The 27,091-nt window shown below is 55.5% G+C and overlaps 1 protein-coding gene across 23 annotated transcripts in view; it reads right to left on the minus strand.

The window, feature by feature from the left end:
- The window catches only part of PTK2 (protein tyrosine kinase 2), a 131,386-nt gene that overhangs the window by 41,390 nt on the left and 62,905 nt on the right, over window positions 1-27,091 (minus strand). For 9 of the 23 annotated variants that reach the window (XM_016133577.2, XM_036233087.1, XM_016133580.2 and 6 more), the window contains 9 exons: window positions 25,945-26,052; window positions 24,370-24,487; window positions 20,618-20,648; window positions 17,454-17,506; window positions 10,949-11,032; window positions 9,990-10,007; window positions 3,926-3,982; window positions 2,615-2,635; window positions 1,454-1,551 (listed from right to left, as the gene is read on the minus strand). In XM_016133577.2, the coding sequence (XP_015989063.2) occupies window positions 1,454-1,551; window positions 2,615-2,635; window positions 3,926-3,982; window positions 9,990-10,007; window positions 10,949-11,032; window positions 17,454-17,506; window positions 20,618-20,648; window positions 24,370-24,487; window positions 25,945-26,052 (588 nt within the window). The remainder of the gene's footprint in view (window positions 1-1,453; window positions 1,552-2,614; window positions 2,636-3,925; window positions 3,983-9,989; window positions 10,008-10,948; window positions 11,033-17,453; window positions 17,507-20,617; window positions 20,649-24,369; window positions 24,488-25,944; window positions 26,053-27,091) is intronic. The other 14 variants (XM_036233092.1, XM_036233091.1, XM_036233088.1 and 11 more) reach the window with 5 other exon arrangements.

Raw genomic sequence — 27,091 nt, forward strand, 5'->3', positions numbered from 1 at the left:
GCCTCCCAAAACGAAAAATAGAACTACCTTCTGACCCAGCAATTCCACTTCTGGGCATGGATCCAAAGACAACCAAAACACGAATTTCAGAAGATTTACGCACCCGTATGTTCAAAGGTAAAGGTTTTGTAACTGAACTTTGAAAAGTGGAGCCTCTGATGTGTTTCGCTGGCTGCATGGTGGCAAGTGTCTGTCGCCCCTGACCAAAGAACTTTCACGGCCTTTGGTCACGGAAGCCATGAGGAGCACAGCGCCAGCGCGTGCGTGGGCAGGACACACTGAGTGCGGAGCCCCTGGGGGCAACGCCACTGGCACTCTGCACGGCAGGGGCGCCCCCACGGGTCAGTCACTCGCAGACACCACTAGTTTTAACTGCCGTTTAAAAATTAGTGATCTAATGAAAAGACGCGACGACGAGCGCTGGCAAGGACGTGGAGAAACGAGCAGGTCACGCGCGGCTTCCAGGCGCGTACGCGGCGCAGTCTCCTTAGCGTGGGTCAGCAGCTCGCCCCGGGCTCGACGGCTACGGCGCAACCCAGCAAGGCCGCCCCGGAACACGCGCGCGCGAGGGCGGGAGCCGTGGAAGCAGAGCACTTGCGCACGAACGTCCACGGCATTCTCCGTAACAGCCAGAACGTGGCAGCGACCCCAGCGACCATCGGCTGATGAACGGATAAACGGAGGGCGGTTTATCCGCAGAACGGGGTGTCGCTGCCAGCACAAGAAACGCCACGCGACACGACATGGGAGGACTCGGAACACACCGCGCCGACGGAAGAAAAGCAACCGCGAAAGGCCACGTATCGTTTAATTCCACTTACACGGAACGTCCAGAACAGGCAAGTCTATAGGAAAAGAAAGTAGATGGGTGTTTGCCGAGGGCTGGGGGACGGTCAGACAGGAAGTAACTACCAACGGGCTTCTTCTGGGGACAAAGAAAACGTTCTCAAACTGATTGCAATGGCGGCTGCACGACTCCGTGAAAATACTAAAAAACCACTGACCTGCACGCACTAAGAGTGAATTTTATATGATGTGAAGTATAGCTCAATAAAGCTATTACTAAAGAAATGACTTAAAATTCACGGATCTCTCGGAGGGCAATTTGGGGCAAGTTAATATTCTTTTCTTGAAAATGCAGGTGAGCAGGAATACTGGCGACCTGCCTCTGACGCGGGCCCTCTGTCTGTCAGATCCACGCAACGGGGCAACCGTCTGTGGGATCTGTTACTGACGCCAGAGGCCGAAAGATTAGAATGAATCAAGGGCCGGACCCAGCCCTCTGGGCGCTAATTCTGACAATTTTTTGATTTTTGAATGTACCGAGTAAGTTGACGTACACGAGCTTAAAAAAGAAAACTGTACATACCTCAAAGAACTAAGGACTTACACAGACGGACAAAAAGCGATTCAAACCCAACCAGTCGCGAGCGGCCCGGATTTTCGCACTCACCGGGCTCATGTACACGCCCTGGTGCACGTCTCCGAACTGGCCTTCTCCAATGCATCGCCCCAGCTCTATCCTCTCTCTCTGAATCTCATAGTCCCTGGCTGCAGAACAGAATGCATGCGTCAAAAGGGGCTTACGAGCGACATTCCACACATAGAAATAACAGGGGACACATTTTGTTTCATTATCATCCACGAGTAAAGATTTCATCAGGGACACATCTCTCTATGGAAATGCTTTAAACACAGTGGAATTCTCTTAAATAGCATTTTTAAAGGAATTTATGTAACTATTATGGCACTGGCTGCACCACCAACACAATGAGTTCTATTAAAGGCAGATTGTTTAACTATTTTTAGTGTCCGATTTAGTTTATAGCTATATGATAGCTTTCTAAATAATTTCTCCAGATATTAAATTATATGCTTAATTAATAAGTGCTATTAGTTCCGGTATTAATATATGAAGGCTAAAAAGTTATTTAAAGCAATTATTTTATAAATAAAGTTTGTAAATATGGAGGCAACAAAAATTGTCATGAGTAACCGTACATTTTAAAAGTTTAAGAGTGTTCCACTTTATCATAACCCTGTCTCGGTATTATTCATGAAGCTAAAAGAGTTTAAAGAGGTAGCTTCTGAAAACCAATTTCAAAATCAGGTAAACTGCAATCAGGTTGAACATATCACACAAATCATGAATATTTTGTTTTTAGGAGCATCTGCCTCAAATTAATGGATTAAATTGCTGATTTATATAAAGCCAATTATTTTTAGGCCGTTGAGGCGCATGGAAAGTTTGATTCTTATCCAATTAACCTCAGAGTACGAATTTCAATTTCGTCCCATCAGGAAAGTCATCCCGTAGCCCAAACTGCTATGTCCCCATTAGTGTAATCACCAATGGAATAAAACGATGGCCAAATATTTTAAAACATTCTCCCTGGTTTATCAAATTATAAATCATGTAGAAAACTCAACCCACATTTCAGATGGTTATTTTCCTCTTTAAAATCACTTTAGCTAATAGTTCCATTGATTTACGTTGAGTAAACCAATGAAAAATAGCAAAAAATAAAAGTTAACAGAAAACTGAAACATCCCATATCATTCCACGGGTTGAAAATTGCAAGCAAATGCAGTTATTTTAAAGGAATCCTGTTACCTTCATCTATTCCATAGCTTTCTGTATTGCAATTAAGAGAGAAAAAAATTAAAGACCTTGCTTAGAAATAACTAAAAGCAATTAGGTTAACAACAATAAACTCGGAGAGCACACTTCAATAACATTTACTTTGTCAAATATTGTAACCACCAATATAATTTTAAAAAAGAGGACAAGACACAAGTAAAAACTAAATCTCAATTTAATTCGATGTGATGTAAACAATGCTTTCCGTTTCCATCTCATAAATTCCTACATGATAACTCGGTTTTGTGGGGTATGGATAAAAGTTAGCCACGCTGAACATTTACTACTAGACTCTGAATGATAAACATACAAATAAAAATTTAGTTTTTCTGTAGGAATGTAAAAATGACTAAATGGATAATCAAAAATTTAAACCCAAATTTAAACGTTTTTCCAAATGTCTGCGAGTCCAACCGCGCACACAAGTCGCCGTGCTGGCCTCTGCTTCACGCCGCCCCGCGACACCGGAGCCCCTGGGAGGGGGCCCGGGGGTCGGCCGGGATGCGCACACCTGAGCATCTGTTTTTAGTAACATCTTCCTCAGTGTGTACAGTAAATCTACATTCAACACCTTAAAACATTTACGCAACAGGGCACAGCACCCCAACGCTTACGTCACGAACATGCAGAGCTCTACCGAAACCTGGGCAGCAGGTGCCGAGTTACCGAGGTCACCTGAGAGGTGGAGTCGGAACGAGGCCTCTTTAAGAGGCGGGTTTACAATTTTTTTTTGTGTGAACGAAATTTCGAGGGTGTCTCCAAATCAAGGTTTGGGACTGCACGCTCCAGCGCGGGACCTGGGGCTTCCAGACTGTCCCCAACCGAGAAGCAGCGCAGCAGGGAGAAGGGCGTGTGGCATTCCCCGGCGGCAGGGGGCTCTCTGCCCCCACACCACCCACCGGAGCCGCCCGGATGCCCCGTGAGCAGCCGGTCAAGGGCGGTACGGGGCGGCGTTCCCAAGGGGAAAGTCTGCTCGGCACCTATTCAAAACTGGATATAGGGTACACTTTAACTTCGATGACACCCTAACCAACGAAGGCCGCACTACCATAGAGCCAGAAAGCAAGGTGACGAAAGTCCTTTAACTGAACTAACTTACTATTGAGTTTTAGGCACTTAAAATACAGAATTCTGAAGGCTGAAAAGAATATATCGGTAATGCACTCAATGAGGTATTAAAAATAGTTCTAAAAAGACAAGAAATACGTAAAACTTTTAAATGCGAGATATTTAAAAGTTAAAAATCTGTCAAATCTGAAGGACAGCGAAAGCATATCTACTTACTTGAGGGCATGGTGTAAGTATCTTCTTCGTCTATAATCTCCGCATAATCGTCTGTTTCTGTACGAAAGGAAACAAATGTGTTGGAAGACGTTACATATTTGACCTCCTGGCTTTTAACATAATTTGAAAGGCAAAACGGTCTGCTCAAATTCCCTACTACGCTGTCATATTCTTAAAACACTACTACTCAATTTTTGCTCACACATGAGTCATTTATGGAAAGAAAAGTGACATCATGGTCCTGTGTTATAGGACACAGGCCTGTTTCTCAGAGCCAACGGCGCCAACACAGAAGGCCCTTGTGGAAAAGAAATGACCGCATGGGTGACTGGCAGCCCCCCGCCTGCGCCGACTGCCCGCCTCTGCCCCGGCCACACCACACGCCCCGTCTGCGGGGAGGTCTCCAAACGCGACCGGCGTCTCAAAAGCACGGTGTCTGGCGCTATTCACGAGACTCTACAGCATCGCCTGAACGCTCTCCTCTGGAAAACGAAAACAGCAGCCTGACTTTTGAGATTAACTGGGCCATTTTATTCCATCTGTTCAGGGCGGAAGCAACCAGGAATTTATCTCTTGTTAAGTTCTTCACTCAGATACGTGAAGAGCATAATTAATGTCAAAAGGGTAAAAGAGGTGCCAAGACGACGCCGAGAGCGAACAGTGCGCTCCTTCCTGAGCCGAGGGAGGCGTCCCAGGGCCCCCGCGTGTCCCTGTCGGTGACACGGCAACCGCGCAGCCAGCACCGCGGCGCAAGGGCCGCTGCTGGCCGGCGCCCTCCCCCCCTCGCCGGCTCTCCTCTTCCGGTGTCCTGGGCACATCGCTGCCACGTCACACTGTGTGAGCTTATGGGGCGACGTGTGCACACAGCGCACGCCGCAGTGAGTTCAGGTGACGTTTCGCTCATGTGTTTTCAGTGGATGGCATGGTTGTGTTTAAAGGGGGGTCTCCCCTTCTTTTAAGATAAACATTCATAGGTGAAAAAGTGTGGCGTTTGCTGCTAAGTAATTTAGGGTGAGGGGATGCGTGCGGGGGGGCCGAGAACACGGGACTCTGCGAAACTCGTGATGGGTAGACGGGGTTCATGATCCTAGTTTCTTTGCTTGTGCCTAAATTTTTCATAATAAAATGTTTTTTAAAAACCCACCACATCGATGGGAGAGAAACCCACGTGAAGAAAACCAGCACTCACTTGGGTAACAATCACACTGAAAATCCCGCGAAGAGGAACACCCTTGGGTGCCTGCGCGGAGGGTCTGGGTGCTGGGCGGGGGGGAAGGGGGGTGCCTGCCCGAGTCACCGCGTGGACGGAGTCCATTCTGAAAACTGCAGCCGGCAGCCCCCGGGGACCCCGGAGAGGCCGAAAGCTCGCAGCCCTCTCCTCTGACGTGCTGCTGTTGCTTCATTTGGATGTTAAAATTACACGAACCAAACAAACGGAGACTAAATGCAGCTCAGACTCCAGGACTCACTCGCCCCACGTATGGCTGTGGTAATGGCTGAGATCAAACCTCAGAGCTCCTGGGAGAATTTGTTCCTGAATTTGTAATCATCACTAAAATTTCAGCCGGCAGAATGTAAAGTTATTTCTCTTTTAGGACATTTAGCAAGTATGAAGCATCCAGAAGTACTATATGTGACAGGTAGATAATCTATATTATTCTAACTTCGTCAATAACATCACACACAGGACTAAAGAAAACGTGAACCAGCCTCAGACTCTCCGCTCTTTGTTTCTACATTCCTCCCTCTCATCCTGTCCTCACGGAACGTCAGGAACAGTCGACTGTCCCGTCCCAGGCCCTCGGCTTTGCTTTCGGGTAAGATGCTCTAACAGAAGGCGCCGTGGGGTGAAACGTGGAGACGGGAGGGAGCCGCGGGGCCCACGCGAGAAACGGGACTTGGCGGGGCGGCTCCTGCTCTCAGGGGGGCCGACGCGGACGGGCGCCCACTCACTCTCGACAGCCGGTCACCAGCGGGCGCGGCTGCGGCCTCTCCCCCCGGAAGCTAACGAGACAGAGGCCGCATGGCCACAAACGGGTGCTCCCTTCCTGCCTCCTCTACACAGGCCTTAGGACGGACAAGGCGCTCGCTGAGGCCGAGGTGGCCGGATTCCGGGACGAAAGCTGCCCAGACCTCCCTGGCCCTCCCAGCTCCGCTCCCCGCCGCCGGCCGCCCTGTCGCTACATGGCTCCAGGATCTCCGACCAGCCCTGCACCTGGCTCCTCGCCTAAGGAGACGCTAGGGACTACGCAACTCCACGGGCACCAAAGTGTCACAGGGCCATGGGAGGGGGGGTCACTGTCCCCATCCTTAAGGTTTGTCAGGGAAAAAGTGTCTGCCGCCTGGATGGAGAAGGCACAAAACTGCCCGACAGCAAAGTGGGGCCACCTCACGGAGGGCCCACCGGCCACCGCTCCTGCTGCTCAGAGCAATTCCAGCTTCAGCCAGAGTGCCACCTGCTCAGCGTCACCCTCCGCAAAGTGACTTGCCCCCCACACCCATGACCTTAACCTTCCTCGGTATCTTTCCCTACCCACTGACGGCCCCCGTCCCCAGGGGAGCAGAGCCCTGTGTGCCCGGCACGGAGCGGGTGCTGCGTGAGCACCTGCCGAGCGGGAGACGGAACGTGGCATGAGTGGCCGCGTCCCTGTGGACGTGGGAAAGAGCAGCCGAGGAGCGAAGGGCGGAGCGCGGCACTCGGGACGACGCACAGGACCACGCGCCGGGGCCGCCTGCCCGACCCCGAAAGCCCTGCCCGGCTCTGCCTCAGCTGCGCCCTCACATGTCAAACGAGGTCGCTGCGAGGACTCGGGGCCATGCTGGCTGAGGGCGGCCCTGCTGAGTGCATGAGGTTTTGCTCCTGCGCTTGCTGCGGGGACTCGGCGCTGCGGGCGCTGGGGGCGCTGGGCTCCCCACCGGCCGAGAGGCTCGGCCGCCCCGTCTGTCTGGCCGTGACGGCTGCTGGGGATGCCCCCTTCCACACAGCCCTCAGCGGAGATACCAACTTCCGAAACACCGACGCACGGGAAGTGGCAAGGCTGGCGCGCGTCAGGCTAGCGCACAAACCGCGCCGGGGAAACTCCGGTCGCCAGGAGGAGCCTGCGCTCTCCCCCCTTGACGCGCTGTGAGTTCCACAGGAAACCTGCGGGGATCATCCAGGCCACCTGGGAAATACCCGTAATGACACCTGGGGCGCAGACGTGTGCCGTGGGGGTCGCGTGAACAGAGAAGGCAGGAGCGCGTGCCCTTCCTGCGCGGGTTCTCGCAGAGCGGGGCCCATACTGCTCAGGGTGCGCGGACCCGCTGAAGTCCCACTGTAACCGCCACAGGCGTTTGCGAATGGCAACGCTGGCCACGTGTCTCCAAGAAGTCTCGATGTCGACTTGGTTCTACTCTGTTTTAACTTCCTGGCTTTAGGATTGCGGGACGGTGCGACGCAGGCGGGAGAGGCGTTTTTACACACCCCCGGGCCTCTCGACACCTGGAGCCCAGCCCGCGACGGCCGGGGCCTCCCAAGGAATGGCATGGTCAACGGAGACCGTCAGGAGAGCAGGAGACACGTTCGCAGATCCGCGCCCTCCACTCGGCACTGACGCCCGCAGGGAACACGCGAGAGCTGACTGCACGCGGACGCGGCCACAATGACGCACGGGGTCAGAAACGTGTCGGCGCTGACACCCTTGAAAAAGTCCAAGAGGTGGTGCTGATGTCATCGTCCCTGTTTCGCGGGCAGGAAACTGAGGCACCCAGAGGGTATGTAAGTTTCTCGAGGTCCCAAAGCCACTCCCTGGGGACTGGCACCAGAACGGCGCTCCAGTGCACGGCCGTCCTCAGGCCCATTGATGGGCGCGTGTTCTCGTGAGACGCGGAACGTCCCCCCGGGGCCGCTCCGGGAGCCCCCGGCTACTGTGGACTCGGGAGACAGTCTGGGGGTCGCTGGCCCGTGAGCTGAATGTGGAGACCCCGGAAACCCTGGACGACGTTCTAGTGCGGAAGGCCTGGTGTCGTGACGAGTGGGGACGGGGGGGCACAGGGAACAGGCGGCCGCCGCAGCGCGGAAGCGAGGGGCGCGCTGAGCTCCCATCTCAACGCGAGGCGAAAAGACGCACGGGGAGTCGCCACGGGGAACACCGCGCAGAACGCGCCTGAGGCCTCTGGCGTCGCCGGGAAGGGGGTCGGGCTGCAGGCTCGGAGGGGCCTCCGTGGGCGAGGAACGCCGTCGCGGGGCCCCACGGAAACTTCCAGGCTCAAAAACGTGTGGGCGCTGACACCCTGCTGAGCTTCCTGGGGCAGAGGCTGCAGACAGGTGACTGTCCCACACCTCCTCCGCCTGCCTGGAAGGAAACGGTGGCCCTTCTCCCCTGGTGGCACTGGTGTTGGCTTGGACACCTGACCTTCTGCCAGCTGGTCCCATGACGGGCCCCCCCCCACCCCCCCCCGCTGTCATCGGGAAGTGTGAATGAGTCACCGGTCCCACCCGCGCTGTGACTAGACGGCTTTGGCCAGTCAGCGGACTCACCAACTGCACAGTTCCTTCCCTGCCTGCGACACGCGGGGCCTGGAGCCGCAGGGAGCTGCGGGGAGGGTCTGCGGGGAGGGTCTGCTCTCGGGCCAGGACGCAGGCCTCGCCCCGACCTGAGCTAGCTGTACGACTCCTTGGCCGGTCGCACAGTCTCGGCTGCGCCCACTCGGCTCTGCTGTCCCCACTCCAGTGGGTAAGGAAGAGCCACAGCGACCAGGTGACAAAGAGGCGTGACTGTTCCAACAGAACTTCACTCGGCGATGCTGAACTTTGAATTTCGTGCAGTTGATGCCACAAATACTGTTCTTTTGATTTTCCAACCATTGAAGAATGCACCGCTCATTCTTCAATGTAGCTCAAGGGCAACGTGAAAGGAGGGGGCGCGCGCGTCTGGCCCGTGGACCCCGGGCTGTGGGCCACTGGCCCAGACCTGTGATGCGACGCCTGAGGCCTGGCTCACTCGTCGGCCACATGGGAACAACAGCGCTTAGGGGCCCTGTCCCGGGAGATTCGGGTGCGGGGAAAATGCATGGTAGCTCCGTTTCACACACAGCTGGTGACGGCCGATGACGTGCCGCCGTTTCTCTAGCTCTCGGGCTGCTGCAGCGACCCCCCCAACCCCGGAGGCCCTTCGCATCACGGACGCAGGACACGGAGCAATCTGCTCACGATGACTCAGCGCGTGGGCTGCAGCCAGGACCCAGGACAGCGGGGGGAAGGGGGGCGGGGGGGGCGTGAGGCTGGGGCGGGGGCCTGAGCCCGTCCGGCGGCCGCGGGCTAGCTCGTCCCTCAGCCCTGTGACCGCGTTTGCTCAGCGGCACAACAGCGAAGACAGAAGCAGGGGCAGGGTGGACCCTGCTCCCACGGGGGCCCGCCGCGACGCTGCCGGCCGGCCACGGCCAGGGTCTCCGCCTAGAAATGAGCTCAAACCCCGGGCTGCAAGAGCCGCGGAGCAGGTGCACGTCCCCGAGGACACGGAGTCCAGGGCCTTCGCTGCGAGGGCTCCGCTCACTGAGCCAGAGTCACCAACCCGCTCGCCACGGCGAACAGAGGTGACGCCCGCGTCCACCTTCCATGTAATCACGAGGCGCACAAACGCCCCTCCCCCTTCTTTTGTATAAACGGTGCAAAGTTTCACACAGGCCGTGCCCGAGGCAAACGGGAAACAGGAGACACTAAATGCCTGTTCCATTATTACAAATCACCTTTGCTTTCCTGGACAGCCACTGCTGTCCAGTAGGACTCATCTTGCTGAGTGACACCATTTTGACACTGTTTTCTCTGACTCTACATTTTTAATAATGAAATCTAAAAATTCACTATGAGCTCATATGACTCAAATTTACCGCTGATGTAATAAACATAAGCTTTCCGTGTCAAAGCCCCAAACGATTTGTAAGAGACCATTTGTTCAGCCCATCACTTTCGGACTTGTTCTGCTGGCTTAAAACCACATTTCGCCTTTCATTAAATATTGAACTACATTTACATCAATAAATAATTATCTTATATTAGTAACATGAATGTGAAAATGAATATTACCGTCCCCACTAATTTCATCTGCAGATCCAGGTGGCATGCAAAGAAAGGGGGGGAGGGCGGGAGAGAGGGAAGGAGAGAGAGGAGAGGGAGGAGGGGAGAGAGGGAAAACACTATTAAAATGACAAGTAAATCAAAGCGTAAGGAAAACAAAAAAAATACCCCCCAAGGTCTAATTCGAAAGCTAAAGGAAAGATTGTAGCAGTAAGTATGTTTACTTGATTTAAGGCATTATGCTAAGTTTTAAGCTGTCAACACATCATACAGTTACATAGCAGTGCTGTAGAGTTTAAAGTCAGTTTAATGCCAAGCAAAATTAATTAGACTGCCTCTCACGATTAAATGGTAAAAATGGCTTCTATCCCCCTCAACACTACCAGTGAGTCGTGTGTGTGCTAAATGACGACTAGGGGACCGGCTGGGGCTCCTCTGGTGAGCCCAGCCCTGAAGCAGTTTGGCACTTGAGGCTCTGACGACAAGTCAAGTTTCCATTTATACTGACACGGCATTTGGAAAAATTCCTGTTCCATTATTACAAATCACCTTTGCTTTCCTGGAAAACCCTCCTAGCAGCCTGGCTGCGGCACCCCTGAACAGCTGCCCCCGAAGCAGAAAAAGCAGCCCCCGGGCCTCGCGGCCACTCTCCCCATCCAGCTGCATGCGCTACCAGATGCAAACACGGCGTGTCCGCCGGCCCCCGGGGTACAACACTAAGACCCACGGTGGCACCGGAAGCTCCTCCGGGCCTGCCATGCACGTACGAATCTGCAAGCAGGCAAAGGAAAGTCCGCTCTCGGGAGAGCGGCCCAAAGACCTGCGCGCGCACCCGCACCCGCACCCCCGTCGCTGCCGGGCAGCGGGCAGCACACACGCGGACACCCAGGAAAGGTGCCTCTGCGCGGGGCCAGCCACAGCGCGTGGTCCGGTCCGGGCATGGGCACTGCGGTTAGTGAGGGCAGTACCCGCGGGGGGAGGGTCGAGGGCACAGAAGACCAAAGGGAGAAAGCGCCTGGCTTTCTTAACTTTATGCTGGCAGTGACTGACTCCTGTGCGAAGAGGCAGGAGGAGAAAAGAGAAAAACAGAAACATTATTTCAATTCAAAAGAAAACTTCCGTTACATCTTAAGGTATAGCTATAAAAACAAACACAAAATTGCAACATTTTATCTGACTACTGACACAATTTCTTATTATGATTGATTTGGGTTTTAAAAACACATTAATATTTTAAAATGCAATCTCCTCTTTTAGCAAAGATTAGCGCTAGAAGCAAACTTTTAGCAAGACATAACAAGTCTCACAGCTCCTCAGAGCCAGCCATGTAGAGGCACAGATATTTTTACAAATAAGAAAACCAAAACAAAATGAAACGAGACAAAAAACAAAGACCAATAAATAATTCAAGGCGCATCTAATATTCAACCATGGGGGAGAAAAAAATTGCAGGAAACTACTAGAACCTGCTTTGTGAAAGAGCTTTTTGGGTCATTTCTCCCCAAATCATCAGCGAAAACAGACTTGCAGACCTTCAAAGGCACCTTAAATAAGTCCCCTGACCATAAAAACCTGGTGATGAGGATGTTTGAACATGCAGATGCCAAAGCCCCCACCGCGAGCATCATTTATGCATCCGCACCCTCGTTCACCACTCAGAAACGCATCGGAAAGGCAACTGGACCGAGGAGACACATCACAGACCGTAAGGAACTGGAGAAGCAACATCGCCGTGCATGATGGCGACAGAGGGCAGATCAAAGTGAAGTCAAAGGAGGGACACACGACAGCTCTGCGCAGCGACACAGGCGGCAGAAGAGACACGGGCGCGGGAGGGGGATGGGGGCCCCCCACACAGACCAGGACGCCAGGCGTGGGAGGGGCCCCCCCACAGACCGGGACGCCGGGCGCGGGAAGGGCCCCCATGGACCGGGACGCCGGGCGCGGGAGGGGCCCCCACGGACCGGGACGCCGGGCGCGGGAGGGGCCCCCACGGACCGGGACGTCGGGCGCGGGAGGGGCCCCCACGGACCGGGACGTCGGGCGTGGGAGGGGGCCCCCACACAGACTGGGGCGTCGGGCGTGGGAGGGGCCCCCACACGGATCTGGACGTCAGGCCTGGGCCCGGGGAGATAGCCCAACTCGCAGGCGTTACTGGCATGTTAGGGGCAGAAAAAAGTGGAGGTGAACATAAAGTTTGGCAGCGTTTCCAGATGGCATGCCGCGGTTCTCCTCTCAGGCCTGGCGACTAGCTTGCAGGAGATGCGGGACCACAGGGGCCTGCGAGGGACACACTCGACGCGACAGCACAGAGCTGCGACCGGCCAGGTCCGGGGTGTGGGTGGGGAACGCGAGCACGTCACCGTTTCTTCAATAGATAACTTGCAATCGGGGAAGAGAAAAAAGAAAGAGTCCTGCTGGACAGAGGAGACAGACGGGAGACGCAGCAAACCAAGGTCCGCCAGCACTGCGTAGCTGGCCCTTAGACACGTTACGACTCCTGGGGAACGGGTGTTTCTGCGATGGGTGGAGGCGGAGGTGAGACACGACTGGCCACAGCGGTCAGCGAGCGAACCTGGGTGGTGAGCACCCGGAGGTCATCGCACGACTCTATTCTATTTGCTCTGTATGTCCGAAATTCCCCACAATCAAAAGTTTTAAAAATTAAACATTCAAAAGCTTAATAACATTCATTCATCCATACGATTTCTTGCTTGTAAAAGTATCAAATATTTTCGTCCTAACTCATGCACCTTGATTTTAATAAATTACTCAATTATTCTGCAGCCACAACATGCTACAAACGAGGGGTAGGGGAGCCTCAAGTTAAATTCTAGAATTTATAGTTTAAAAGTGTCGAGTTGTCCTTTAAAGTTTTTCTCTGTAAAGAAAATAAATAACAGGGTCTTTTGATAGTAGCAATATTTGTTTTTATACATAGCGAGATACCTGAGCTTCATGTATTTTAGTAACAAATTTTAAAAAGATCATTAAAGTTTATTCATCGTTGTTAATAATTTTAGCCAGACGACTAAGAAGGCTATGAGCCAAGCACACGTAAACGCTGCCAATCACGAAGCGCACTTTACAGAGACAGAGCTACACTTGGATTCAAAGTCTCAGAAGCACCGCATCGCCCGGTATCACGTGGAGGGTGTTAGCCAGAAGACGGAAACACTCTCCACATCGCGAACGAAATCCACGGGGCTGAGGGCCTGCATGGCCGGGGAGGAGCTCGTAAAGAAAACATCCTCTGCAAATGTGTGTCGTTCTTATCATTGCTCTGCTTCTCACCTGGGCTCTTTTTCACGGGAAAGTGTCTCCAGCCACTCCCTGCCAGGGGCCCTCGGGTGAATGCAACGTGCCTGCCACTGAGAGGTCAAGTTCAACTCAAGGGTGCTGCTTTACAACGTGTGACGTGGACGCTTCAGCACCTACGTGATGCCAGAGTATTTTCTCAAGTCTTTTAGAAACCGGAGAGGAGAGGGATGGGATTTGGCGGCAGCCTTAGATCTCAAGAGGGGAAGAGCATTCAAATGGTGTGATGTGGAGGGGGGGATGCGGAGGGGGGATGCGGAGGGGGGATGCGGAGGGGGGGATGCGGAGGGGGGGATGCGGAGAGAGGGGGCCCGGGGGAAATGAGGCGCACAGTGGGGCAGTCTGATCAGTCGCTTCTGTATTCACCCACAGCACAGTCAGCCATCCTGTCTCTCCCTGCTCAGGGACAACTGTCGGCCTCCCAGTGGCTAAAGGTGTCTCCGTCTCTCCTAACACCACGGCTGAAGTGAGAAGAACTTACGGCAAGTCAGGCGCTGGGAACCAGCCAACAGCATCGGATGATACTTACCACTCTGAACACACCGATGATCAGGAGCATTAATTTGATTAAATTACGTCGTACAGCGTATAATTTATAAAAACTAACCTTGCATGTACTAGGCGACAATACTCTAAATTGGGACACGTTTTAAAAATTCCTGAAAGCTGGCGTTTAGATCAAGCCTACAGCAGACAGACCACCTCGTCAACCACGGCATCGTCGGCACCGAGCCTGGGACGTAAGGCAATGGCCTCAACTTAAAAAGAAGGCGTCGAAAGTGACGCGGTCCTGTGCTGTCCCCACGAGTGGGGACCACACGGGAGCCACGCCCTCCGCCAAGCACTGCTCCCTTCCTCCGGGGACACCATCCGGCTTCCCGACTGTGTCGGCGTGGGCTAAGGAGAGGCGAGGGGTCCCCGAGCCCAAGGCCGGGCCTGGACCAGGCGCCCTCCTCTGGCCGCGATGCGGGCCGGGCGGGGCCACGGCCGCCGTGAGTCGCACCCCCCGCCTGTGGCTGGGGACACTGCGGAAGGCTGTCCTGAGCGGTGACATCTGAACGTGGCCTTCACGGCCAGGGCGGACCCTCTCGCGTGGGGACGGAGGCGGGGCATCAGGCGGCCTCACTGGGCGAAGGCCCGCAGGAGGTCCCGCAAGGCGACGCAGTCCCGGCTCGGCCGTCCACGAGGTCGTTTACTCTCTGGGTTTCTTGCCCCGTAACTGTGCGGTGGGGGGAGGGTGAGCAGGGATTAAATGAGACACTGTCTAATGCCACGCACACCCCACTGAACACGGAAGAAGAGACTTGTCACCTCCTAGCGGCCTGTGGCCTTGGCCGAGCTCCTGAGCTGGGCCGACCCTGCCCGACCCTGCCTGCCACCTCGGCCACGCTGGGCGCGCCCGGCCCCCGCTCCTGGGCCCGGTGCTCACTGGCCCCAAGGTCGGCAGTGGCTGCCTCCCACTTCACTCAGGGACCTGCGCACCTGTCACCTGCTCAGAGACCTTCCCGGACCACGTTTTAAACGACTGCGCCGTCGCCTGCCTTAGCGCGCGCCGCGGTCTGTCTCCTCCACGGGACGCCGGGGCCGTAAAGGGAGGGCCGGCTGTGCTCGCGGCCGCGCCCCCGCGCCCAGAACGGTGCCCGGCGCACAGCGGGCACTTAGGGCTCGTGGGAAATGTAAGGTGCCGCGCTCTCCCGTGCGGGGCTGGCCAGGGGCTGGAGGAGGCGGCGAGTCGTGGCCAGCGCACGGGGACGTGCTGCAGCCTCGGCCGCCGGCTGCGGACGGCACCGGCTCCACGGGGGACGCAGACGCGGAGCCCGCGGGCATCGGGGCGCAGGGGGGCCTCCCCACTCGCACCGCACCCACAGGGCACAGGGCAGGTGGCAAGGTAGAGAGCGAGCCTCGGGCCTGGTGACAGGACCGGTGGCCTAGGTATTCCTCAAGAGCTTGCGGGACGAGCGGAAGAGCCGGGCTGTGGGCCGCTGGGCGGGCGAGGCGCCCTGTACCAGTCTCCGCGGAGATGGACGCTCGCCAGGCCTGCGGGTCCGGCCCCACCGGAGGAGCAAGCGGTAGGCGGAATGACGGAGGAGCGACAGGGCTGTCAACCCAGTGCCGGCACGAGGTGCCCACTGGACACGCGGCCCTCTGCCCGCGCCCCCCGTTACCGGAGCGGGGGCCCTCGGGAGGCAGTGCTGCCAACTCTGAGGGGCGACGATAAGAAGAACCCCGCGACGCGACCGCTCCTGCGGAACGTTGGGGAGGAAGTGGGGCCGGAGGGGCAAATTCCCAATTTCATCCGGCCAGAGCGCGCGTGCGGGCGGGGGCCGGAGCGACTCTGGGACCCTCTGACCGCAGACCACCCGTCTACTCAAAGAAGCGTGGTGGCCGTCAGCCAAGGGACGGACGTCGAGAGGGGACGGACGTCGAGAGGGGACCGACGTCCGCACCTCTGGAGACGGGACACGGAGGCGGCGATGACGAAGGCGGGAGCATGACGGAGGGCCTGGCCGCGCGAGGTGAAGCCCACAGCGGTCCCAGAAACGAACTCGGGTTTCGAACCCGGAGAACTGAGGACGCTGACGCAGGGGACCAGGGACTCGGGAGGAGCCCCAGACCTGCAGGCGCCCCGCGGCCCCGTTTACGTCAGCACTGGCTGAAGAGCCCGGATGGGCCCCACGGGCGTCCCGGCTCCCTCGACCAGCAGCACACGTGGGGACATGCGGGGCACACGCTGCTCCTAGTCCAGTGGGCGGCGCCCAGACACGGGTGGATCGCTCAGCCGGCTCAAGCCTCATCTGCGCGAACGATGCCCAGCGAGTGCTCCCTCCGCTGGCCCGGCATGCCCACCGCCGGGCACGCGGTGGCCCTCCCGCCCCGGGGAGATGACAAACTCCCCGAGGGCCCGGCTCACATGCGGGTCTCCCGCTCCCAGCAGGACTGGACGAGGACGGGCGACAAACGCCAAGGCCGAGCACGTCTCAGGGCCACAGCGTCCCCGACTAACCGTACGCCTGAGACCGCGCCGGCAGCCCCGGGCCCGCCAGGCCTCCGGCTCCCCACCCTCCATGCCACCCCGTGAGGAAGCGGGCGATGACTCGGCCATAGCAGCCGACACACATCTGTCACACCCGAGCTCGCCGCCAGAGTACCTCCACCAAGCACACAAGTGTGCGCAGGAGCATCTCCTGAAAGGAGCTTGTGGGGCGTCTGTGCACAGTGAAAGGACCACGAGCAGTCACACCGGTGCGCTGGGACAGGAGAAGAATCCCGCCACCAACCGGGCGAGAGCACAGAACTTCGCTGCAGAGAAAGCTAACTCAAGGCAAATTAAACCAACGGGGATCAGGTTTCCTCTCAGTCAGATGGTCAGATACTAGAGTTAAGAGGAAGCTACTGCGTGTTGTAGAAATGCAACTCGTATATCTAAAACCAGGGTACATGCGTGTGAATGCGTATACGTGTATACCTACATATGCGCGTATACGACACATATGTACTATGTGTACACATGCAGATACACATTTACACACACACACTTCCATAAAAGATGTTTTTTCCTTTTTCTCCCCTTTCTCCTGTTTTCTGCATTTTTGATGGGGAAAAGACACATATATTTTGAAAACACAGCACAGAAAATACACCACACTCATCACACCAACAAAGAGTTAACATAATTCTGACGCCAGTATCTTAACTATATTTTTTAAAAAGCAATATTCAAACACCATTATATGTTAATTGTGAAAGACAAAAACTGTTTAAAAAATGTTTCACGTATCCTTAACTTCAGAAACAATATACAAAGTATATTGTTAAATTCTGCTGAACTGCAAAGATAAATTACAATGGCAACTTCAAAAGTAAACGTTTTCACTCTAAACATGAACAAGACAGTAAAACCGAGACACCACTTGGAGCTCTGTTTACTCTTGAGTCACACGGCATCGTACGTATGCATCTCGTGCGGAAAACATCAGCGAGCCACACGGAAGCCTGTTTCATGCGGGCGCATTACGCAAAGCAGGCAGTTGGAACGCTGGACCTTCACGAGCTGTCCCAGGAGACGTGGCCGCCACACGGCGCTGCTGCCGCCCGCCTGCCGTGGGCGCGTCCCCCGCACGGCCGGCTCTGCGGCGTCTGCGCGGAGCCTCTTACCTGACACGGAGACCGCGTGTGTCCGCACCCCCTGCTTGTCGCTGTTGGCCAGCCTGCAACAGAGACGCACATGCTGTGAACGCCGCCCGCGGGCCCAGGCGGCCCCACGCCCCCCGCCAGCGCTGCCGGCCATCGGGGGGGCCGGGCCGCGTCCCGTGGGGACTGACCTGCCAGAGCGCAGGCTTTTTAAAAACTCGGGCTCTACCACGCGAAGCCCTTAAAATAACCATCCGCCTTCACGTTTTAAAGAGCAGAAATCATGACAGACAACCAGTAACGCTGACCTGCTCGGAGAGCGCAGCCCGTGACAGTGACAGAAAATGCTGCGGTACCACTGAGAGTGGCGGACTCGGGTTGCGTAAACGCTACGTTTAAATGCTAGGCGGCAAGGGACCGCCCGGAGTTACGACACAGAGCGGGGAAAACACCTAGAACTGAGATGTGCGCTCTGAAACATGACCTGAAACGCTGTTGCACGGCTGTTCCTTCTTAAACTCAGCACGCATCGGAAGCAGGCAGTACATTCACATGTGTCATCATTTAGACTGGACAGAGGTAAGCTCAATGCGCCTGGCCACTTGTTTCAGGAGATGGCTTAATGACATTAGCGCTTTACATGCTGACCCACATAAAAGTCTCACCAAAAGTTTTAGTGACGATTTAAAAATACAAGTTTAGTTTAGTTTAAAATTTTTGGAAAGAATAAAACACACAGAACAAAGGCACCCTACAGTCTTCAGATGTCAAAGTTACCTTGACCTTTTTGTAGTAAAAGCTTTTTCCAGGTACGTGAGCATTTACTACAGAAGCACTGAATAGAAACTTGTTGTGGTGCATAGAACTCACACTAGAAAATATCAGAATTAAGATCATTTTTGAGAACTAGAAATATTCAGTGTGCAGTTGAAAGCCCTTTATGATGAATAATTATGGTATAAAGCCACAGAATTGAGTTACTTTCATTGAGTTTTCTAAATATGTGAAAAACCTTTTTTATAAAAGTTTAACAAAAGTTCTTTTCTGACAAATCATCAGTTTCCCGGTATCGCAGCTACCGCTGAACTGCATGCATTTCCTGGGAAGCCACAGGCAGATTCCTAAGAAGGCGCCCCATCTGCGTCCGCATTCTGTGGCCAACAGACTGGGGTCCCCTTGGCCACACCGCATCTCTGCCGCTGCGAGCCGCCTTGCTCACTCGGGTGTGGATTTCACTGTCCTCCTGGGCGACAGCGGGGACAGGGGCCGCCGCTCCCTTACGGTTTGCTTTATCTACTCAGTTTTTCCAGTATCTACGACCACTTCTAACCTACGACCTTCTTCACTCGCTTTTATATCTATGCTTAACATGCCTGTGTTTTAAGCTTCAAAGTCACTCCCTGGAGACTTTCCACAATTGAAGGTCCTCTGAGCATGAGTTCCAGGCCTGACATGGGACGTTAATAAATATTAACGTTGCTGAGTTTGTGAAGCACACTGCCTGACAGCTAGACGCAAACCGGCCCACTCCGTCCGCCCATGCACCTGCACAGCCACTGTGCCCGTGTCGGAACTATGACACCACGCGACACAGGGGTGTGGACACACAGAGAGTCACTGTAAAGCGTGACGGTTCTACGGCGAAGCAGATGTTACGGACAAAGACAGAGGGACGCTCCCAGGAGTAGGGGGTCCTGGGACGTTTCCAGGGGAGGAGACGAGGATGAGACCAGCCAGGCGGACAGGGCCCGGCCGAGGACGAGGGGACAGCGGGAAGAGGAGGGTGGCACTGAGCGCCTGCAAGACGCCAGGGCGGCTGAGGAGCGGTGGCGGGAGGCTACGCGGGCGAGCGGGGCCCAGCCAGCTGGCTCCGGCAGGCTGGCACTCGTCCCCAGGGCAACAGCGAGCCACGCGAGGGCTGGACTGAGGATGGGTCCTTCACGCTGTGGGACCGAGTGGACAGAACGACAGGGCGGGAGGTGAGCAGTAAACGTCAGCCCAGCGAGAGCACGGACGGACTGCTGTCCTCCGGGGCTGTCGCTGGGGACGTGGACTTTAGGGGGGTTCCCACTGCCCCCTAACTGAAGGTGCGACGATGACATCGCTGTGCCCAAACGGTCCGCACGGACGCGGTTCACACTGGGCGCCTGCGGGCGCTCGGCACGTTCCTAGGCGCGGCAACCGCCCGCTAGCGGAAGCAGGGGCGTCCGGCCCGAGTTCGCTGGGAGAGGGCCCCTGGGGGCCTGCCCTGTCCCCTCGGGAGGTCATCCCTGCGCCTTCTCCCTGCGCTGGGTTTGCTCTGTGGCCCTCTGCTGTACCACAGCCACGAGTGTGACCTACGCTGGGTCCTCTCTAGAGAATCGAGAATCCTGGGGGGGTCTTGGGGACCCCGACACAGGAGTCTACTGGATAGCCCAGACGGGTGACAGCGACAGAGGCATGAACAGGGGAAGGGCCGTGGGAAGGCAGCAGAGAGGACGGGCCGGATGGGTCAGGAAGCAGAGCCGCAGGGCCCAGTGAGGGGCCGGCGGCGGAGAACAGTGTAGGACGGGGCAGAGAGGATGCTGGGCCTCCCGGGGGCACGCGTCCTCTGCAGGTGCCCGGGGTTCTGCTCACACCTCGCTGTGCACTCAGCGCATGGCTGGACACGCAGACTGGCCTGTGCGTCCGCGGGCCTCGGCTCACTTTCGTTGGGTCCCCCACTCCTGGCACACTGGCCGAGCCCAGAGGGGGTGTTAAATAAGTTTTTCTGGCGTCACTATTCAATTTTTAAAATTCTGTAATCAACGTATCTCTTAAAAAATTTATGAACCAAACAAGTAAAAAATTAACATAAATTACTTATTTTTAATTTTCTCACTTGGAAAACAGCCGGCACAGCAGCTACTTTCAAGTTCTTGTAAAGACCCACGATGGCTCTAAAGGAACTGCCACCTGCCTCCCCAGTATCACCACTACGCGCCTCGAGCCCCCACTAAGCTTAAAGCAAAGGGAAAATTTATTACAGACGTTTGGTTAAACCTAAACACATGACGCGACTTACGACCGACTTCCTACTGGAAATACCTGCTAAATCCCTACTGCCTCATGGGGAAAGCTGACTGTCCCGGCAAGCGGATGATAAAACGCAGTGATTCCCTGACAGATTCGAGCTCGGGAAGCATCGACATGCACGAGGCGGCACTTACTTTGGTATTGATGGCAAAGCCCGTTCGCCTTCTGTGGAAAAAAAAAGAAAAAAATGGTGAGGTTCCTTCTATTCCTCTTGAAAAGATTACGAGCAGAAATTGGGGAGGATGAGAGGCGGTCCAGCATTTCAGCCACGACCCTTTAAAGGAAGCTGATACTATTTCGGGCTTTCTTGTTTCATTCACGATATTTGTACGGAACGTAAACCGTCAGGCAGCAGGCGCGTATGGTGACAAGGTCCTGCCTAACGGCAACAGCACGCTCAGGTGGTGACCTGGCGGGAGATGCCCTTCCAGGAGGCGCCAAAAGATGAGGCTGTCTTCCGGTCAAAGTCAGCGCTCTGACCAAGGACCGAACATGCTCATGAGCAGCGTCCCCCAGCCCTGTGCAGAAGACACGCAGAAGTGTGGGCGCAGACGCACGGAGGGCCGGCCCCCGAGGGACGGACGCGGCACAGGGGCCGGGAGCCAGGGCGGCCGGGCCACTCCGGGAGCCCTCCGCCCGCCGTGCTCGCCTCCCGCCAACGGCCGGCGGGCTCGTCCCTCTGGGCAGTGCCTGGCTCCCGCTGGTCTCGTCACAGCGAAGCTCGAGCCTGTGCTCGGTGACGGGGGCGACACTCCCCGCCCCTGCTCTCCTAGAGCAGGCAGCTCGGCAGCCGCTGGCTTAGTCTCTTTTATCCAGATCAATCCAGCAGGCTCATTACTATGAGAATAATCTTCTACAAATATAAATTCATCAGGTCATCCTCCTGCTTAAAATGTGAGTCTCGCCACAGCTTTCAGGATGAAATGCCAGCACCTGGGCTCAACCCACAACACTTAACCCACCATCTGCAGGTGCGTCTGTGGGAAGGGCGTAAAGGCAGGTAGGGGTCCGCCTACCACCCGCGTCTCTGATGCCTTCCCGGGCAGCTCCTGGGTAACGCCCCCAGTGTGCTCACGTGCACTGTCTGCCCTGAACGTCCTCCTTGCGTTTGCCCTCGAACTCGGCCCCCCTCCTCCAGACGGCTCGCGTTACCTTCGGCACACTCTCCAGACTCTCCTGCCGTCCCCCGACCCCACGTGGCCGCGCCATGCTGCCCTCACACATTCTGCCCCTTAGAGATGCTCTTCCGACTGGGGGAAGCAGCATCCCTCAATCTTCCCAAGCTCCATTCGCACACGGCCTCCTCCACGGAGCCCCTCCTGGAACTCGCGTGGCTCTGGACGGGGAGCGTCCCGCGAGTCAGGCTCCTCGAAGGTGAGACTGCGCGCGCCCGCAGGCGTCCCTGACACCTAGTGCAGCACCTGGCGCTCGAGGCTCACAGACCACTGTTCGGTAAATGAATAACCGAATCGGCACTGGACCCCAAGTCAGCGATTCTTTCTGAATGACTCTTTATTTACCTATAACACAAAGATCGAACTGCCTCGTTTGCAGGGAGAGTCGTGAGTTTACATAGCAAAGAACATACACATCTCCTGCACGTTTGGATTCTTTGTATAAGAAGTCCAAATTTCTTCATTCTTTAAGACTTTGGTATCAAAGTCTTCAAGCAAAATAACCAAGTTACAGACTCAGAATCACTGGAAAACCCTACGATGAGTCTGTCACCCAGGGAAGGCGGCCACCGCCGGCTCCGCCACGCCCAGCAGCACCCCGCCCCCCACGGCCTTTCACACAGCGCACCCCTGTGACTCCTGTTTGAACTGCTGAAGTTCTTACTTCCTCAGAGGGGAAAACGGTTATTGAATGTATTTCTGAATGCAGTCCATTAAACATTTAATTTAAAATACCATTTCAATTAGGCAATATATTGTCATTTTAGGTATCTATTATAAAAGCTATGTAATAAATAAATACGCTGTGATTCAGAATAAGTAAATTATTAAGCTTAATAATTCATCCTATAAAGACAACATGAAATTGGCAACGACCAACGCTCTACTAGTTTCCGAGAAGCATTCTCAGTTATGTTCTTTTCATATGAATGAAGAACTTAATACACTTCATTTCACTAGATTTGATATCAAAATATTTCTCCCTAGAGAAGGAAAAAAGCCAATTAAAAACCAACAGAGGAAGATGTTGAAGCTTTAAACATGGAATGGCTCATCTAATGCTTAATGTCTGACCGTTTTTTTTTAATTTGTACCAATAAATTGTTAAAGAACATTTTGGTAAATTAGCATGAAATTTAAAGAACTATTTACTAAAAAGGAGACAGACGCCATGTCATATTTAACATTCTCACAAAATACTATCTTCAAGTGAGGGAATTCTTTCAAAACATTGAAATAATACTTGCAACGTATCTGCCCCTGTTTATTGCACAAAATGAAAACTCAAGAGCTTATGGCTGCAAAAGTTTTACCCGAGAGGCCTTCAGACACTTCTAAAACCAACTTCCTCACTGTATTTCCTATAAAGCAAGCTCCAACAAACATATGCTCTATCTGGGGAAGAAAACGAACAAACAGGCTTTACTGGTGTGATCACAGCGGGGAAAACATTTTTGCTGGCTACGTCCTGGAAGCCACGCACGCACTCACTGGCCTGTGGCTTACGGGTTTGGCTGTTGTTTTCAGGACACGGCATCGTGCCACTGACTTTTAAGCCACGGTCCCCGTGATTCCTTCACGCACGCACGCAGCCACACGGCCTGCACCCTGCTCTGCGACATGGGGCCCCGGCCTGCCGGGGAGGCTGGGCGTCCTCTGTGTCTTTAGGCCTCTGTTGTCTGCTCCCCTTGTGCTTTTCTAGATCCTCGTCACTATCGGACCCAGCTCGGCTCACGTGGCCGCACAGCGCTCGGCCCTCCCGGGCTCTTTCCTCGGCACGCGTGCTCGTCACAGAGGTGAGTGTCCACCTGCCACAGAGCCCCCTGCGTTACAGGGGCCACCGCACTGCAGGGCTGGTACCACCCTCCTCTCACAGATGAGGAATCTAGACGTCAAGGTTCACACAGTGTGTCGAGGTCACACGGCAACTAGCAGCGGTGATGGGAACAAAAACCTACGAACAGTGACGTGCCAGGCTCGGCTCGGGTCACACGTGAGGCCCCTTGTCCTCCCAGCTCCCACAGAAGCTGGCACCACTCTTCGGGTGACGCAGACAAGGAGCTGAGGCACAGAAAGGTCGAGCAATCCGCGGACGGCAGCACAGGGCCGGGGTCGGCACGTACGCAGCTCCCCGCCCCGCGCGTCCGCCCGCTGCGCCGTGCTCCTCTGCGGAAGTTTTCCCTGGAGGACTTCAGAAGTCCAGACCCTCGAGACACCCCTTGCGAAAAGCCCCCGTCGTTTCTGATGGGGCACAGCCCTGTTTCCAAGACAGTTCTTCATCCTAATCATTCATTTCACATCATGACCTAGAGCTAATTTTGTTCGTGGATGTACAAGAAAAAAGCTTTTGAGTTGTAGAAGAAAAAAGGGAGAAGAGGCTTTATTTACGAGTTGTAAGAGACACTTTAAGAAAAAAATAATAAAACCAGAACAGAATCCTGGAAGTTTATTCAAAAATACTAATGGTACCCTAGAAAATGCTCCGAGTATGTTGCTCAAAGCGCACTAGCTTTCCGTGAGCTCTACTGAAAGCCCGGCCCCTGGGAGGTGAGTTGGATCCCCTCCCTGGGGAAACAAGAACACAGACCCGCGGCCGAGTCGTGCGTCTGGTCTTCGCACTTACAGACTTACGGAGAAGAGGGGTCACGGGCTGTCGGGGCGAGGCTCGCGAACAGCTCGGCGGGACCGCTCGCACAGAAACGGCAGCTCACCTTTCTGGGGTCTGATGATGAAAGACTGCGTGGCTCCGTTCACCAGCCGGCAATACCCATCTATCAAGTCGGCCATGTTCTCGGCGATGGTCAGGGACGGGGCTGTCACCGTCAGAGGCTGCAAGGGGAGAAGACCCAGAGAGAGCCGGTATTGTTCTTTCCAGCAATCAAAGGGACAGCTGCGCGCTGACATCAGATCTCTAGGCACTCGCAAACAGAGGGGTGGGAGCGAAGCGAGATCTGTCACACGGTCTGCGCAAAAAAGGAAGTTTGGTCTTTAAGGACGCTATTCCTAGAACGTGTGACAGAAGGCAAACCCAGATGAAAACGACAGAAAATCACTTCAACGGAGACTCACTTTCTGGAACAAAAGGAAGTGAAAAAATATTTTCCTTCAGGATGTCTGGCCTCTCTGGCACATTCTAATTAAGAGAAGAATTTAGATAATCAGAGCCTAGTTTAGTAACTAAACTAATGTGAAGTAAATTTTTATAAACCATCCATCATAATTTTTCTAACATTACAGAAAATTAGTCAGATTTCATTATTTTTAGCACGCATAGCACGTTCTGCCTAAGAGCTTAGAAATCAGACATAAAACACGCGATTTTGACAAACTTCCTGGAGACCTATCATTAAGTGTTACCCAGGAGATCGTCAAAGACGTATTTTACTTTCAAATTCAGGCACGTGCTAATTCGTGCAGCATTCGCAACCCCCTCGGCGAACCATTATTTCGCCTGCATCGTCCCCGTGTTATTCGGGGGGGAGCAACAGGGAAGGACGGTCTGAAAAGGACGGTGCCAAACAGGGCCCCTCCGCGCGCAGTACGGTTCAGGATTTTAAGGTACCATCCAGTGTACTTCTCGAGCCTCAGAAACGACACGACCCGAAGAGGAAGGCCGAGGGCGGGTGAGGTGGCTCAGGGGCACCGCGAGGGCCCCCGGCCCCCAGGGGCCACCGGCACGAGCAACCGCGAGCACCCCGGCCCCCCGCGGCAGGCGCCGCGCCACCTCGGCAGCGCTGAGCCGGGCTCGTGAGGAACGCGGCTCTGGACGGTCCGGGGCGAACCGTCTCCACCGCTTACTGGGACCGCGGTCGACCCCTCGGGCTCGGTCCCCTCAGCTACCCAGTGGGGGTGACCCCAGCACCTCGGGGCGCCCCTTCCACTGGGTTGTGAGACCGACAGGGGCTGCACCTGGCTCTGGGCAAAGCGCTGGAGCGGCGGGGGGCACGTGAGCAGGACGCACCGGCGCCGCGGTCATGATCGTGACCCCCACCCCGGGGACGGCGCGGACGGCAGCTCACAGGGTGGGCGTGTTTTTACGTAAGTCTGCGAAGCTGATTTCCGGGGTACGCACTGTCACTCTCAGTCATCTTCACAATGACGCTCCCGAACGCCTGTTAAATCTGTGTCCCATTCTCTTCTTGGGGGCATTTAAGCACTGCTATTTGTCATCTAACAATTACACGGGAAAGTTGTGCTTCTGACGATCCGTGAAGACCTCACCCTCGTCCTCAACGCCCCTCCGTCTCGGGCCCCCCCCTGCCCCGCGGCGACCGGCGTGTCCGTACCTCGGGCGCGCCTGCGACTTTCAGCTGGAGCATTCCTTTCCTGTCCTTGTCGTCGCTGTTTGAATACTGGATGGTCTGCACTTGATTGAAGTCGGCCAGGTGTGTGGGCTTCAGAAAGAAAAGGCACGGAGTGTGGCCCACCGACGCTGGGAGGGCTCCCCAGCCGCGGGCCTCACCCCGCGTTGGGGGGAGCGGCTCGTCCGCGGAGCTCGCTTCGAGGCCGTGCTCCCGACGGCCGAGGAGCACTCCATCTCATCCCAGCAACGGGACGAGGGACTCACCGGTACCAGAGAGGAGACACAAGACATGGAACGGAGGACCTGAGTCCTCACCAGCCTGGGGGTGACCGCGTGAAACCCTTGGTCGGAGTGAACATCGTGCTCCCGCACCCCCAGGGAGGGGCCGGGCCCGAGTACGTCTCTGAAACTTCCTGACGTGGAGGCGGCCGGTGTCTGCAGGACCCGCCCGCACCGACAGGCTGGACAAACTGCAGCTTCGCAGCAGAAGAAACTTTTCTCATGCAGACAGAACACGCCCACCCGCCCCCTCCCCTCCTAGCAGCTCGTGGCAGCGTCGTTTCGCGCGTCACGGTCCCTACACATCTATTCAGAAACAGCGAGCTGCTTAAGCCTCTTGCTCTGGGAGCGTCACGTGGCCCCGCTCAGCACCGGCCATGCCACTGAACTCTGGGTCAGGGGTGACGCATCCTCGGCTTCCCTGCACAGGAAAATGTCCCCACGACTCCGCTGTCACACACAGGCGTGTCCTGTGGCCTCCCCGCCCGTGCACGGACACCCACAGGCGGTCCCGCGTGCCCCCCGCCCCGGCCTCTGGCAGCACGCAGCCCGGCCCAAGGCCCACTCTGTCCCGGCCTGGTGGCCCGTGCCCCGGGGGGCGCCCTTCCGCCTCCCTGGCCTTTCGCGGTTCCTTTCCTGGCTTCTCCCCTGCTCAGCCCACAGGAGTCCTGAACCCCTCTCGTCCCCCAGCTGTGCGTGGCCCAGCGAGCACCCACGTCCTTGGCACGACACCACTTTTTCTACATGGGGCTGGGCGCAAGATGGGTGCTGGGCTCGGGCGGGCGCGAGGTGGGTGCCGGGCTCGGGCGGGCGCGAGGTGGGTGCCGGGCTCGGTTGGGCGCGAGGTGGGT

The sequence above is a fragment of the Rousettus aegyptiacus genome, unplaced genomic scaffold (genome assembly GCF_014176215.1).
Source record: "Rousettus aegyptiacus isolate mRouAeg1 unplaced genomic scaffold, mRouAeg1.p scaffold_m13_p_15, whole genome shotgun sequence".
In the NCBI taxonomy this organism is placed as follows: domain Eukaryota; kingdom Metazoa; phylum Chordata; class Mammalia; order Chiroptera; family Pteropodidae; genus Rousettus; species Rousettus aegyptiacus.